Consider the following 16,544-nt stretch of genomic DNA (forward strand, 5'->3'; position numbering starts at 1 on the left):
CCCCAAAAAATCCTATTTATTGATCTTGTCAGGGACGCAGAAATTCTTAACGAGGTGGATGACTATGGGAGGCAGGTGATTGCTGAAGCAGTGTCCATTGGAATGTAACAGCCTGTTTCGAACATTCAAATTTCCTCTGACTATATTTCCCCCCCCCCCCCCCCTCCAGCAGGAAGACATTCTGCACCATGTTTCCAGGACAAGTCCTGGAGCCTTGAGGGGCTGTGTTGGGAATCTTGATTTTCTCCAGCACAGTCTCTCTGGAGTACCAGCTATTTATTTCTTTTTTCTGTATCAAGGATCCAGATGTCTTCAGTAATATTTCATGAGTTTTTGTGAGGAATATTTTCAAATTTTCATTTTATTTCAGGTGTTTTGATGTATTTAGATTTATTTTACTTTCTTTTGTAGGAGTGCACTGCCATTGTAGCCTATGTGGGCAGTGATTTCTATGTAAATATGCCCTGATGAAAGCCATTAGTTATTGGCTGAAACAGCTGTCAGTAAGAATTCAATAAATGGAGCAATACAGTAACAACTTCAGTCTTTTCATTTAAAATTATATCCAACAAGAAAAATGAAAGATGCAGAAAACTAGAAAAGTGTCGCCTCAGAATAGTTGATGCCACAAGTGCTTTAGCATTTAATTTATATATATATATATATATATATATATATATATATATATATATATATATATATATATATATATATATATATATATATATATATATGTGTGTGTGTGTGTGTATATATATATATATATATATATATATATATATATATATATATATATACATATATATATATATATATATATATATATATATATATATATATATATATATATACATATATATATATATATATATATATATATATATATATATATATATATATATACCAACTAAACTCAGAAGCTGGACAAAGACTCCACAAGTAAGTCATACAAAAGGCACCAGAACTCAATAAGCATCCAGCATACTGTATATCAAATTTCAATAGAACAGCGAGACTTGTAGAACAACCGATATACATAGTAGTATCAAAACAACGGGATATATATATCAATATAATCCTTTATATTGTTACACTAACTAATTTGATTACGAATAGTTTAATATTGGTTAGATATTAAAAATGAAAAATAAGCCTTGATATAGTCTCATTTATCATTTCAGTCAGGTAAGCAAACTATATTTAAGGAAACTTCTATAAATAACTTGCAGGAGGGTAGGACAACTTAAAAAAGATATAGAAAGCAGAAAAAAATCTTATCCAAGAACTGTGGAAAATAAGAAAAAAAAAAATAAGAAAACAAGACATCAAGTGACAAACGGCAATACCATATAAAGAAAAGAATAGAGGAGCCGTTGCAAAGGCTTATCCTCAAAGTACAAATACAAGTGATAAAAGACCCAAGAATCAGGGTCTGTGGAGAATTTTTTAATGGTTATGTTCTGAGTGGGAACTTAGTCCGGGAAAGTCTCCTTATAACAGTTACATAAAGTTCAACAGGGGAGGATATGAGCACTTACTCTCGGGGCACAAACACCCTGCTAATACTTTACTGTCACAATTCACAAACCAACACTCTAAATACAAAAGGGGGAAATTTTACTGTCCAGAGGCCGAAGCACTCCACACGTAGGATTAACAATAATTTATGGCCTACTCTAGCTTTGTCAGGTCTATAGTCATCTCATTCTCAGGCTCTGTTCCGGCTCCGTCCCAGCTACCCCAATGAAATGCTGGACAGTTATTTTACGTTAATGTAAGGTAGACAAAATCCAAAATGGGAGCAGTGATGTAAAGTAGTTTAAAAGTTTAAAGATAAGGATCTTTACCTTCGAAGCAAATATATTAAGGCAAAGTACCTCGCTGTTACCACCTATAGACTTACTCTTTAAATATTGGGTATTTTGTCCCGTAATCAACTATTCATTTCACACATTAAAATAAATGAGGGAGCAAAAATACTAAGGAGGTTTGATTAACCTAATATTGATTTATTCACAAATTTACATTGAAACAAAACGGACATCTTAACAAAATGGAATCATAAAAATGCAATTCAAATAATGAAAATGATGGGTTAGACACGTGGTCTGCAACAATCAAAATCAAAATAGGGTCTGGCACGTGGCCCACGTGACCCAGAGACTATGCTAGTCTCCAAGCAAGAAATAATAATGGAAAAATATTTACACACAATCCCACCGCACACAGTCCGAATAGTGTAATTAGCCAGGTACCCTATCAAGTTAAAATTAGTCTAAGCTAATAAAAAATGGGGAAAAACTAAATGGCCATTGATGTAGTACCTGCACTCCTTTGAAGTTTAGTCCTATGCCCGTGATAGCTGTTGACCTGGTTGTTGCACTAATTGGCACGCTGCATTCTTGCCTGGCTCACCCCAAGAATTCTCACTGTAGCTGTAACTAGGTACACCAGGGACCTCTTCTCAATCTCTCCGACCAGCAGCAACAGGACTCGTTGGTGAGACACGTTTTGGAAGAGGGGGATGGGGTGAGCCAGAAGTGCACGGATTAACTACTGACCAGGCTAGTCAGTTGGTCACCAGTCCACAGCTTCTTGATGAATGCGGTCGACACTACGGTCGAAGAGATCACCTCGCTTCACCTTTCCAGACAGGTGAAGAGCTTGATGCGCATGGTAATCCATTGGGGGTGCCATATCGGGACTTAAGGACAGGGCAATATATTGTTGCAGGGAGTGCAGAGGAGGCAGGATTTTGTACTAAATACTTAGAGAAATCTTGCTGCTCTAAGGGAGTTTATATATACAACAATCCTACCTAATCTGGCTTGCTAAAAATTAATATTTAAAATGATTAATTAGCAATGAACTGGTACGATGGGCATACATCTTAAAATTAACAAACCTTAATTGGTATTGAGAAATATAAGATGCATTAATTTAGCATTATTGGAATTTGTATCAAAAAGGCAGTTTATGAATTTAATCTCGACCCATGTAGTTAAGGAAAGAACCAACATACGCCGGGGTTACCACTAAGGCCATCTGTTGTGCGTATCTACGCTGTGACGTCACGAGCTTGGCGTGCGCCACTGTCAACAAGTTTAGATTAGTCTTCCCTATATTTCGTTAAAGAAAACTAGATGTAGGAGAGAATTTTAAGGGGTAGCTATAGTATTAGTAGAAGAGAGCTAAAAATACGATTAAAAGAAGAAGAGTGAAGAAAATTCTTCACACCCTGGGGATAAAGGGGAGAAAAAGGGAGAGGGGTTAGTTCCGGCAAATGTGATTCAACTACTTGTTAGTATGAGTGAGATAAGGATACTGGCTGAATGAAGAGTGAAGTTGTTCTTCACATCAACGTCCGTTTAAAGTTAACAAAACGCTGTCAACGTTAATTGAAATCAATTGAATCAAAAGTTATGCTTTCACGCAAATTTGGGGAAAATTGAACCACGCAGGCAATGCTTCACGGAAGCGCTAAGTTAAGCATATGATCAGTTTTAACTTTAAACGTACGATGCAATAATAATAGAACGATTAAAAGTACTCAATTCTTCCCACCCTAGGGGTACGGATAGAGCAAAGAAAACGTAATCCAATGTCAGTCGAGTTCAGCAACAAGTCAGGCCAAATGACAAATTAAAAATTATGGGGGTGAATCCCAATCCCGGTCTGACACCCAACGTTTTACATTAAATGATTTTATATATAAAATGACTGGCGTGATGAAAGCTTTGAATTTGTCGCCTGACAAAAGGAGAAAAGTTACCTCCTTCTCGGTGTTAAAAGGTGAAAAGTTATTTGACACTAGCCTGAATGACAAACTGGGACAAACTAGGTCCATGGGGACATCGTATTTCTGACAGTGAGAGTCTTGGATCTCGTCTTTAACAGAAACGTTTAAGATGGGAATATTAAAAACAAAACTTATATTCAGCACGAGCTGAAGGATGTCAGGGGGATTATAGCAACATGACAAGTTGTCAAGGCAAAAATTAAATTCACGCTTTGAAGTTAAAGCATGGGATTGACTGAAAAAATGCTGCTGAATGACTTGACAAAAATAATAAATGCTTAAAGTGACGTCATATATGACTGAATAAAAATAATGAATAACGTTCAATGTACCGTTATCCTTAAGCAAAGTTATTTGTAAACAGGCTCTTAGCTCCGGTGCTAGGTCTACATGTGTGACCTTCGCTAAATCCGCCGTCAGTGCACAAGGTTCATTTCTGACTGCTAAGGTCTTAACCTTGCGATCACGCGGCTCGTTTTGAGAGCGGGTTTCAGATTTTAACGGGGATGTTTTAGCGTCAACACGGGTTAGAGCGAAAGTTACGGGCTTAAGAACTGGACAGTCAGGCAACGTGAGCACTGGTCCATGGGATACTACAGTTTTAGTTATTGAATTTACCGGTACAGGCCTCTGCTGGCCATCACGCACACGGTTAAGTTGTGTGGTATTTGCGCTACCACTTGGGGGGTCCCTGACAAGACTGTGATTGGTATTTCCTCCGGGACGGACTGTCACCGGCGGCAAAGACAAAGGGGGTTGAGGGTGATCAAACGCTGGCAGCTTAAGGTTTGGAGATGAGGATAAAGCAGGTGGGGCTGACTCAAAATTACTAATCGTATGCCGTGTTGGCAACATAGTATTGAAATGTGAAGATTGGGGAGTTGATACAAAATTATGAACATTGTGCTTGACTGCCAAGACGTTAAAAGGATCAACTAGGGGATCGTTAATGACATTTACAACGGGACGTGTCACTGAAGGTGTCGTCTTCGTTGAAGAACAAGACTGATTAGGATTAATTATTAAATTGGGATGAGCCATGAGGCTGTTGAATGCAATTTCAACTTTACTCGAACAGGCAGCAAGCACTGGATAATTTAATTTGACAATAGGATGGCCGTAATGACGTCTCCAAAAATTCTTGTAATTAAAAAGTTCATCTCTTACTTTACCAACAAGGGTTTTAAAATGGTTTACGGCTTCTGGACCCATGCTGGGAAAATCTACAGAAGCAAGAGCATGAAGTGCTAGGTCTGCGTCCTCACACACAAAGGTGAACGTCAACTCCTGTTCCTTAAGCCTAGCGTTAATCTCCTCGGGGCTAAGCGTTTCCGCCTTAGGCGGTGAAGGGTTGTTTACGTTAAACATGAAGTCCGCCATCTTGGAATGACCACGTTTGATGAACGGATTCGTAAAACAAAACAAGGGATAAATCTGAATTTTAAAGGAATGTAAAAATGAAACTTTACAAATTTACAAGGTTGATAATTAAACATTTAAATTTACTAATGATGAGAAAAAATGGTTAAATGGACAAAAAACATATAAATCATGAAATTACTTTAAAGTACAAAGTGATCGGGTCCAACAAAACAGACGATGCCCAGGTCACGTGACGTGAAAGACTTTGCTAAAATGAATTATTTACGCACGTGGCGATAATGACTAATTAATTTACTTTAAAGAAGAGCATATTAGAAAGCACATGGGCTTATGAATGCAAAAAGGGTAAGTTAAAAGTGAAAATAACAGGTCGAGGCTGACACTGTTGTGACGATTTCACAATTACGGGTGCACTAAGGCGACCACTGAACTATTCAAAATGTAGATTGGCGCACAAGGCAGCGACTTAGATTTTAAAGTGCACTCTCTTGGAGGCTAAACAATATGAAATTTCCCTCACGCGGAGGTAAAACAAAAATATCCTCGCTAAAGGACAAAAACAATATTTCCTCGCTAAAGGAAATTAAATTAACTACACGCAGTAATTTACTTACGGTAGCAAACAATTACGAACCCTTAGTTTGGGCTGTAAACAAGATCCGCCATCTCGGAACAAACACGTGGAATGAAACGGACTTGGGGTTAAGTTTCTACGTTACTCGTAAGAAGACTTAAAATTATGTTACGCCAATTCGCTCGGTAGGACAAGGACACGTGCTAGGTATACGGGAACATTAGTTAGAAAAGTTAAGGTTGGTTAGGGAAGGTAAACGACACAAAGGAAGGTAGACCAAGGTACAAAATGTTACAAATTAGATGCTTAGCTAGCAAAATTAGTTGACAGGACGAGTACACCGGTGCTCTAGCTGAGCAGTAATCACGGGCGTCTGAACAACAAAAACCTTAGTTCAAGTAGCTTAGAACTTTCTGGTATAAGTGGATTCCGCCACACGTGGGTGAACGGATCCGAGACAAAGTGAAGTTCCTACGACAAATTCTAGTCTTTCTGTAGAGAACATTCAAGCAACAAATTAACCTGGTTACGTAGTTCTTTCCTTAAACACGTGGTCGATACAAAAACATCATGATGATTACAAATTTCTCTTCCCAATTAAAGTCTGGGCATTACACATTCGACAAACTGGCTGTGTGCGTGTGGGTAAGTGATATAGCGAGTTACTATATGCTTAATCAAGCTGATTAATTACGTTAATGCTTCACAAGTCAAAGGTAAAAGATCCGGTTCGAAGGACCACTCGTGTGGAGAATTTTTTAATGGTTATGTTCTGAGTGGGAACTTAGTCCGGGAAAGTCTCCTTATAACAGTTACATAAAGTTCAACAGGGGAGGATATGAGCACTTACTCTCGGGGCACAAACACCCTGCTAATACTTTACTGTCACAATTCACAAACCAACACTCTAAATACAAAAGGGGGAAATTTTACTGTCCAGAGGCCGAAGCACTCCACACGTAGGATTAACAATAATTTATGGCCTACTCTAGCTTTGTCAGGTCTATAGTCATCTCATTCTCAGGCTCTGTTCCGGCTCCGTCCCAGCTACCCCAATGAAATGCTGGACAGTTATTTTACGTTAATGTAAGGTAGACAAAATCCAAAATGGGAGCAGTGATGTAAAGTAGTTTAAAAGTTTAAAGATAAGGATCTTTACCTTCGAAGCAAATATATTAAGGCAAAGTACCTCGCTGTTACCACCTATAGACTTACTCTTTAAATATTGGGTATTTTGTCCCGTAATCAACTATTCATTTCACACATTAAAATAAATGAGGGAGCAAAAATACTAAGGAGGTTTGATTAACCTAATATTGATTTATTCACAAATTTACATTGAAACAAAACGGACATCTTAACAAAATGGAATCATAAAAATGCAATTCAAACAAGTGAGCAAGTCCTGAACGCGGACATGGTCCTCGTAGAGGACATACCTCCGCCAAGGTGACCTAGAGCGCCATATGTCCTAGAATCATGAATTGATGTGACTTCGACCTTCACATGACCTTGACCTTCACGTGACCTTCAAGTGACCTTGACCTTCACCTGACCTTGACCTTCACATGACCTTGGCTTCAAGTGACCTTGATCTTCAAATGTACTTGACCTTCACGTGACCTTGACCTTCAGGTGACCTTGACCTTCACGTGACCTTGACCTTCACGTGACCTTGACCTTCAAGTGACCTGCTTGACTTTTGACCTTCAAGTGATCTTTGTTCATTTGCCACTGATACTTAATATGACATTGATATAATGCACCAATATGACCTTGACCTTTGACCTTTATAAATTTGAACATCACCCATGGGTTGCGCCTGGACTAGGACTTCCCTGTTGGCTTATGCAAAAGTCAGTGCTTTATTTCTGTCTCTTGATATGGCCACTTATGTCATAGTGACACCAGTGACCCCTGTGACCTTGACCTTGGGGTGACCTTGACCAAAATTTAATCAGTTCTTCCATACACATTGGGGAACTACTTGGCCAAGTTTGAAGTGATTCCGTGTAGAAATGTGGCCTCTACGTTGTCCACAGACAGACAGACAAACAGAGAAACAAACAAACAAACAAACAAACCGAACCGAAAACATAACCTCCTGGCGGAGGTAATAATGAAAATGATGGGTTAGACACGTGGTCTGCAACAATCAAAATCAAAATAGGGTCTGGCACGTGGCCCACGTGACCCAGAGACTATGCTAGTCTCCAAGCAAGAAATAATAATGGAAAAATATTTACACACAATCCCACCGCACACAGTCCGAATAGTGTAATTAGCCAGGTACCCTATCAAGTTAAAATTAGTCTAAGCTAATAAAAAATGGGGAAAAACTAAATGGCCATTGATGTAGTACCTGCACTCCTTTGAAGTTTAGTCCTATGCCCGTGATAGCTGTTGACCTGGTTGTTGCACTAATTGGCACGCTGCATTCTTGCCTGGCTCACCCCAAGAATTCTCACTGTAGCTGTAACTAGGTACACCAGGGACCTCTTCTCAATCTCTCCGACCAGCAGCAACAGGACTCGTTGGTGAGACACGTTTTGGAAGAGGGGGATGGGGTGAGCCAGAAGTGCACGGATTAACTACTGACCAGGCTAGTCAGTTGGTCACCAGTCCACAGCTTCTTGATGAATGCGGTCGACACTACGGTCGAAGAGATCACCTCGCTTCACCTTTCCAGACAGGTGAAGAGCTTGATGCGCATGGTAATCCATTGGGGGTGCCATATCGGGACTTAAGGACAGGGCAATATATTGTTGCAGGGAGTGCAGAGGAGGCAGGATTTTGTACTAAATACTTAGAGAAATCTTGCTGCTCTAAGGGAGTTTATATATACAACAATCCTACCTAATCTGGCTTGCTAAAAATTAATATTTAAAATGATTAATTAGCAATGAACTGGTACGATGGGCATACATCTTAAAATTAACAAACCTTAATTGGTATTGAGAAATATAAGATGCATTAATTTAGCATTATTGGAATTTGTATCAAAAAGGCAGTTTATGAATTTAATCTCGACCCATGTAGTTAAGGAAAGAACCAACATACGCCGGGGTTACCACTAAGGCCATCTGTTGTGCGTATCTACGCTGTGACGTCACGAGCTTGGCGTGCGCCACTGTCAACAAGTTTAGATTAGTCTTCCCTATATTTCGTTAAAGAAAACTAGATGTAGGAGAGAATTTTAAGGGGTAGCTATAGTATTAGTAGAAGAGAGCTAAAAATACGATTAAAAGAAGAAGAGTGAAGAAAATTCTTCACAGGGTCATATCATGATAAAATATTGTATCATAAACTTTCCAATTAAATTTTAACAGGCTTAAATGAATGTTTGAAATCCTCTTCTGATTCGATGAGACACTGAACTCTAAATCTCTTATGAAAATACTTTGCAAAAATGATCTTCAAACTTATTGCACAAAATACAATTTTTTTCCAGGGTATGATAAATAAGGCGTTTTGTCGTTTTTCTTTTACCGTAGCATAAATGTTATTTTACGTAACCTAATGGAATATAGTGACACCTACACTCTCTCTCTCTCTCTCTCTCTCTCTCTCTCTCTCTCTCTCTCTCTCTCTCTCTCTCTCTCTCTCTCTCTCTCTCTCTCTCTCTCTCTCTCTCTCCAACTAGAGTAGGCCTACCTATATCAGGTACACACACACACACACACACACACACACACACACATATATATATATATATATATATATTTATATATATATATATATATATATATATATATATATATATATATATATATATATATATATATATATATATATATATATATATATATATTTGAAACAAAACAAGAGGAAGAGAAATGAGATAGAGTAGCATGCCCCAGTGTAGCCTATTACTCAAGCAAGAGAACTCTACCCCAAGACATTGGAAGACTATGGTACAGAGTCTATGGCACTACTCAAGACTAGGGAACAATGTTTTGAATTTAGAGTGTCTTCCTAGAAAAGATAATTACCACAGCTAAAGTCTTTTCTACCCTGACCATGAGGAAAGTAGCCACTGAATTGTAAAACGTACATAGGGTTTATGTCACTTATAGAATTAGTACCGGTGGTTAATCTAGTATATGTGTATGTATAATAACTATCGTTTCATCGCTTTTATAATTTCTAATATAGGAAGTTTAAGACTAAATGGATTTATGGTTTACGTAAGAAGAAAAACTATAAGAAAAGCAAATTTATAACCCACTTACCTTATGTCCTGCGAGTCCTTAAGATGGCCTGCTATTTGGGTCGTACAATTTTGCTACAAAAAAACACAAACATCCATGTGTTTTTATTTGAAATAATCCTTGCAACGGCTGCGTTTAGTTTTCGTGATTAAAACTGGAATGGTCAAATTAAGGCTTATGGCTATTTATGCTAATAATTGTTTAAATGCAAACTTATATATTCATTATCACACCGTGTCAGCCACGGTACATTCTTCAAAATGATATCTAACTTTACTTTACTTCACTACTTTCATCAGAAATGTTCTCTACGACATTTTCATTTGAAGTTGACCTCGTATTAAAAATGGTATACCCATAAATGCACTTTTAACCTCATTTTCCCTGTCAGTAATAAATGCTTAAGTTGATATAATTACTCATAAGCTTTTCCTTAACTTTGTCAGCGTATGTCCTTTTCTCATTTTTGGGGCCACCAATGTTTGGAATTCCACATTATTCGTTAGATTATCCACCTTCTCAGTAAAATTAACTGCTTTCAGGTCAGTAATCTGAATGAAATCATTCACAGCTGGTTCAATGGGAGGATTTACCAATTCATCGATTCTCCCTTCTTGTTTACATAATTGTTAGGTCAGGTTAGGTTATTGTGAGGGCTCTCATTTTTTTTTAGTTCTTTCTCCATTTTTGGCGTCATCTACACACTCAGGGCAAAGCCATTTCACTTTCTTCAAGATCACTGGAGTCAGTGTATGAAGAGACATTTCTTGTGGTAGAAATTATCACAAAATTCGCACCATATCCACTCTTATTATCCTCTCCCTTCGCAGATCCACACGAAGGACAATTTCTAATTTTACATCTATGAATTTGAACGAGAACAAACTCAGGGTGAGAAAAAGAGAGAGATCAGACCGTACCGCTATGTCTAACTACACTTTAGCATTGTCAAATCAACATTATCCAATTGAATGTTGATAATTTTTTTCTCGAGGTTTTTAATTACTATTATTCAGTCTTTTATTGATAATAAACTTGCTCTGTTCTTTGTAATAACTTTCAAAAAACAGTATTTATAATAATTTGTTAATTAAAGTCCTTAATATTGCCAAAAGTTGTTAGCTTGTGTAAGTTAACTCGTTGTATTCTTGCCATATCGAAACCTCGTACAGTATTATTATTATTATTATTATTATTATTATTATTATTATTATTATTATTATTATTATTATTATTATTATTATTATTATTATTATTAGCCAAACTACAACACTAGTTGGAAAAGCAAGTTGCTATTAGTCCAAGGGCTCCAACAGGGAAAAGAATGGCCCAGTGAGGAAAGGAAACAAAGAAATAGATAAACGATATAAGAAAAAATGAAAAAAATAAAATATATTAAAAGAAATATCAACAACATTAAAACAGATAATTCATATATAACTATGAAAATACTTATGTCAGTCAGTTCAACATAAAAACATTTGCTGCAACTTTGAACTTTTGAAGTTCTACTAATTCAACTACCCGATTCGGAAGATCATTCCACAACTTGGTCACAGCTGGAATAAAACTTCTAGAATACTACGTAGTATTGAGCCTCATGATGGAGAAGGCCTGCCTATGAGAATTAACTGCATGACTAGTATTACGAACAGGATGGAACTGTCCAGGAAGATCTGAATGGAACGGTTGGTCAAAATTATGAAAAAAAATTATGCAATATTCATAATGAACTAATTGAACAAACCAATAAAAATATATAATTCTTTATTTTACGAAATGACCAAACTCTTGGGTACGAAGAGGCATAGTTACGCAAGAAAATCGTACTCTGAAAGCAATAAATTTCGTATTTTAATAAATAATGTAACTCCAAAATGAATAGTAACAACACAGTAATAAAAAGTCGAAATCTAAAATAAAAATATTAATTATTCATAAGAGTAGCGCTGTTAAGTATGGCATAATTTTTAGCATTGAATAAAGCACTCACCTTTTCAATGTGTTATGTATAGTGCATGACCTGCATGGCTTCATTCAAAAATTCAAAAGTTCAAAGTTGGAGCAAATGCTTTTTTGTTGACCAGGCGGACATGAGTCTTTTTATAGTTTATATATGACATATTTGTTTTTGAAGTTGTTCATAGTTTATATATGACATATCTGTTATGACGTTACTTTTTTTAGAATGATTTACTGTTAATTTGTTCTCTTCAGTTATTTATTTCCTTATTTCCTTTCCTCACTGGGCTATTTTTCCCTATTGGAGCCCCTGGGCTTATAGCATTTTGCTTTTCCAATTAGGGTTGTAGCTTGGATAGTAATAATAATAATAATAATAATAATAACTCAAATAATATACTACTTTCATTGTGAGACAAGAAGTCTGTGGGCGTTTAATCATGCATATCAATCACTAAGGGACTGTTTTCTACATTAGTATCAACATAGTAAGTTATTTGAATAATAAATTATGGACAAATATTGCATTTATAATTTTTTAAAAAACTTTAAATGATAACCTATTTTGAGTTTAATACCAATTTATATGATTAATTATGATTTAATATGAGGTTTACGATAAATGTAAGTATAAAACTATCCCGTTCTCTCTTCATACATATCAATCACTAAGGGACTGTTTGCTACATTAGTATCAACATTTATGTTATATAAATCGTAATTTATCATTAAATCTAGTATCTAAAACTCTAAAAAAAACTTTAAATGATAGCTTCCTTTGAGTTTATTACCCATTTATATTAATAATTATGGTTTTATATGAGTTTTACGATAAATGTAAGTACAAAACTATCCCGTTCTCTCTTCTGTGACTCACTGGATCTGAGGTTCAAGTTTCAATCGGATATAACTGATAATCCGTCAACACCCAAAACATTAGAGGTGTGAATTGTGACGCTAGTGAAAATATATTAAAAAATGGATAGCAAAGGAAGAAAAATAGTGGTTTGCGACAATGGAACAGGAGTAAGTTGCTCATTGAGAGGTGTTGTTGAGAAAATGGAAGTAATAATTTCCATATATTTATACGAATTGGTGTTTTAAGAAACCGGATGTCAAGTGAAGCCAGCCTAAAGTACATAGGTTTGAAGGTTTTATGCCACGGCAAAGACGATTATATTTCTTCACTGTCTTTATGGTATACTTAGTCTATCACGAACTATATGGAGAGGGTAAACTTAACTCTTATTAGAAATTAGAATGGCTGAATCGAGTTATTTTACGTTAGGGCAGAAGTGTCAAACCTGGTTCATTTGTAGAATGGTGGATCCACCCCTAACTACTTTTGGAAACTATTACAACCTTTGGGGGGTATTTATGATAGCGGCCACCTGTATGTATGATCACAGCTAACTTAGAATACGACAGTGTACGGGGGGTTGCAGGGGGCCGTTAGCCCCCCCGATTAGGTAAGTAGGTAAGGACGTGGCTTGTAGGTTAGGTTAGGGCGCGAAAGTTTAGGTTAGTTGATATCCATCTTTAATCCCCAAGGGGTGAACTGGCCGTTGAGATACAAAGGCTCCAAGTTATGATTTAATGTTACCCTGTCCGGTGTAAAATGTGTAGGGAAGCAAACAGGGTTGAGATTTAGTCTTAGAGCAAGCTAAGGGTAGGGTGGTCTTAATGGTTCGCTGGGTGCATAGCCCCTACCCGGTAGGTAAGGGTATGCCTCCTAGGTTAGGTTAGGTGTTGTTCTAGTAATAAAGAGAGGTTTTTCAGCCATAACTTCAAATTTTACACCTGGTCCATCCCAACCTTCTACAAAGGCTCCCAGTTGGGTTATATTTTGGTATATTTATGTAATTTCCCTTCTTTTTTTGTTAAATTTTTTATAGTTTATATAGGAAATATTTATTTTTCAATATTTAACTTAGCCGGTGATTATATAAGCTGCAACTCTGTTGCTCGACAGAAAACTCTACGTTAAAAATCCGCCAGCGATCGCTATGCAGGTAGGGGGTGTACTTCAACAGCGCCATCTGTCGTGCAGGTACTCAGTACTCAATGTAAACAAAGAACTCAATTTTCTCTCTGTCGGGCTACCGGCAAGACCTACTAATTCGCTGTTGCTAACTGGATTTGTTTTCACAACTATTTGGTGAAGTACACTATTCTAGTTTTGAGCTTTCGCTATGCATGTGTTTTATCTTCATCTCAAAACTTGAACTCGTTTTGGATAGATTTAATTATGGTGACAAAGAGAGTATGGACTTTCTTTCACTTTTAAATGGCCGACCCTTCCCTTAGACGGAAGTGTGTTTAGGCTTTTAGTAATTATCTTATCACGTTATAGATCTATATATTTTATATCTCTCCGCCTTTATTAGGCCTCTTCGATTAACTTTCCATTTATTATAAACATATAAAAATAAATTTTAATGTTTTGTTTATATGCGACCTTTCCTGATAGTAGGCGGTCCTAACTTGGAACCAAAGTTAATCAACGTTGAGCCCGTTATATCTTATTTAGTTTTTAAAGAGTTTAAAACTTTTTAAATGTAATGTTTTATGAAAGAATTTCTTTGATAGTCTTCGTACTATTTTCAAAGATGAACTAACGTTTAGTTTTTTAGGCTACGCAGTTGTTGACGTTCAGGACGTTCAACATGCGCTCTATCGTTATGATATAGAGAGAGAGTGTATCACGGTTTCACTTTGCAGTAAGAGTAAATCGATTCTGACGTTTTGTTCATTCTTTCTTAGCTTAAATGTTTTAAATTCTAATTTAAAGGAACTTTTTATTTGAAAAACCTTTCAGTTTTTTCCTTTAGTCAAATAACATGTTTTTTTTTTTACGATATATAATTGGGCTCTTCTCTTAGGTGCGAAATCAAGAGAGAAAGAGAGAGAGAGATAGAGACGGAGGGAGAGAGAGGAGAGAAAACGTTCCGTTCAAGCGGGTAACTTTGTTCTCGTGTTACTCTCGTCCCTAGTCTCTGTACGGGGAGGAAGGATAAAACGTTTTTAGGTTTTTATTCTCGTCCCCAGGCTATGTGCGGTGAGAGATTGAAAACGTAGTTTATATGAACTAGTGTTTAGTCTCTTTCCCAGCCACTGAATTTTTTATCTTAAAATATGTTTTCTGTTTTTTGCTGGTATTAATGAGCTGCATTATACGACTGATTTCGCAATTACTACCTTTTAATGAAGGGTAGAATTGCGTGTTTCAGGTAGAAATCAGTAAAAGTTTCGATTTCAGTGAAATAAGTGCAAAACAGAAAATCGAAGTGATAAAGTGATATGCGCAAAGTGTTACAGTGTTGCGTCTGAGGGTTCGTCTGTTCGTGCCTGTCGTTCACCTAGTCCGGGACCTCTTGCAAGCTCCCAAGCCCAGGGGAGAAGTAATGTCGAACGACTTATGGATTCAAGAGGCCCTGACCAACGAACAGACGTTTCCCTCTATGGTATTGGGTGTATCTTACCAAGATCTCCCCTACCATAAGACGAGAGAGACGTTTTTTCTCCTCGTCATCCGAAGGCTTTTCGCATAAGAAACCTGTCACAAGGTTTCGGAGCCCTTAAGCGAAAGTCAGTCCTTTCAGGACAGGTCCAGCGTCCTGGTTACAGCCATTAGGACAGCTCTGACCCTATGCAGTCATCGGATAACTGCTCGCCGCCTAACAAAAGCGTAACACAGACTCCGAAAGTCTTTTTTTGTAGGCAAAGTGTTGCGGTCACAGACGTTACCCTCGTCTCTTACCACAACCATTTCCGTTGATCCTTAAGGGGTTGTATGGCAAAACATGCAGTATATGCTTGCCTCCCTTATGGAAGACTATTCTGCCGATTAGTCCGTTGAGTCTAGCCGTTTATCTCATCGATATCCTGGCTTTCAGCCAACCTAACGTTCCTTTGTGCTTACTGTTGACGTTGGCGTAGCTTAGTCACGTCAGTCAGGTTGTTTAGAACCACACTCGATGCGGTCTCGTGTGGTTTTTCAGCTGCATTTGGACGTTAGGCCACTGGCTGTTGCTCCTGTTGACGTTCTAGACGTTCACTAACAATCGGAGTTGACTTGTTTTGACGCTGTGCGTCAACCTCCGCATTCTAGAGTTGTTTTGACTGCTCATTCTAGGCAGTCAAAGCAGTCTCGAGTGGACGCTGAACGTCCTCACGCACCTGTTGTGGTTGACAGTTCAGTTGTTGACAGTTCACAGACTGTCAAGCAGTTACATGACGTTGCGTTCTGGTCCGCTACTAATGCACCAGTGAGAGACTCAGCTTTTATCGGACAAGGTTCCTGTAGATGAGGAAGTTGCTGTTCTCCCTCCTACTGATATTCCCTTGAGGACTCTGTCAGATGGAGAGGAGCCTTAAGCTGCTTAGCCTCCTATGGACTTTAATTAAATCATGATGATTTTTTTAAGGATCTTCGTCCGGATCTTGTAACTGCTGCTCCTCGTTCGCCTAAACGTCAGAACTTACACTAGGCCTAGCTACTTCGAAGCCGTTGTTTTTAAGCTAGTGCTCTCTCGCTCTCCCAGAGAGCGTTACGTTGGCTAGGCGACTGGTTTTTCACCAGGAGGAGTTTGGGGGATACAGCCTTTGCTTTCCC

General features: G+C 37.6%; 1 protein-coding gene across 2 annotated transcripts in view; it reads left to right on the forward strand.

The window, feature by feature from the left end:
• The first annotated feature begins 12,822 nt into the window (after positions 1-12,822).
• The window catches only part of Arp2 (Actin-related protein 2), a 64,462-nt gene continuing 60,740 nt past the window's right edge, over positions 12,823-16,544 (forward strand). For both annotated transcript variants that reach the window (XM_068364710.1, XM_068364711.1), the window contains exon 1: positions 12,823-12,955. In XM_068364710.1, the coding sequence (XP_068220811.1) occupies positions 12,908-12,955 (48 nt within the window). In that variant the 5' untranslated portion in view covers positions 12,823-12,907. The remainder of the gene's footprint in view (positions 12,956-16,544) is intronic.

Source organism: Palaemon carinicauda, chromosome 41 (genome assembly GCF_036898095.1).
Source record: "Palaemon carinicauda isolate YSFRI2023 chromosome 41, ASM3689809v2, whole genome shotgun sequence".
In the NCBI taxonomy this organism is placed as follows: domain Eukaryota; kingdom Metazoa; phylum Arthropoda; class Malacostraca; order Decapoda; family Palaemonidae; genus Palaemon; species Palaemon carinicauda.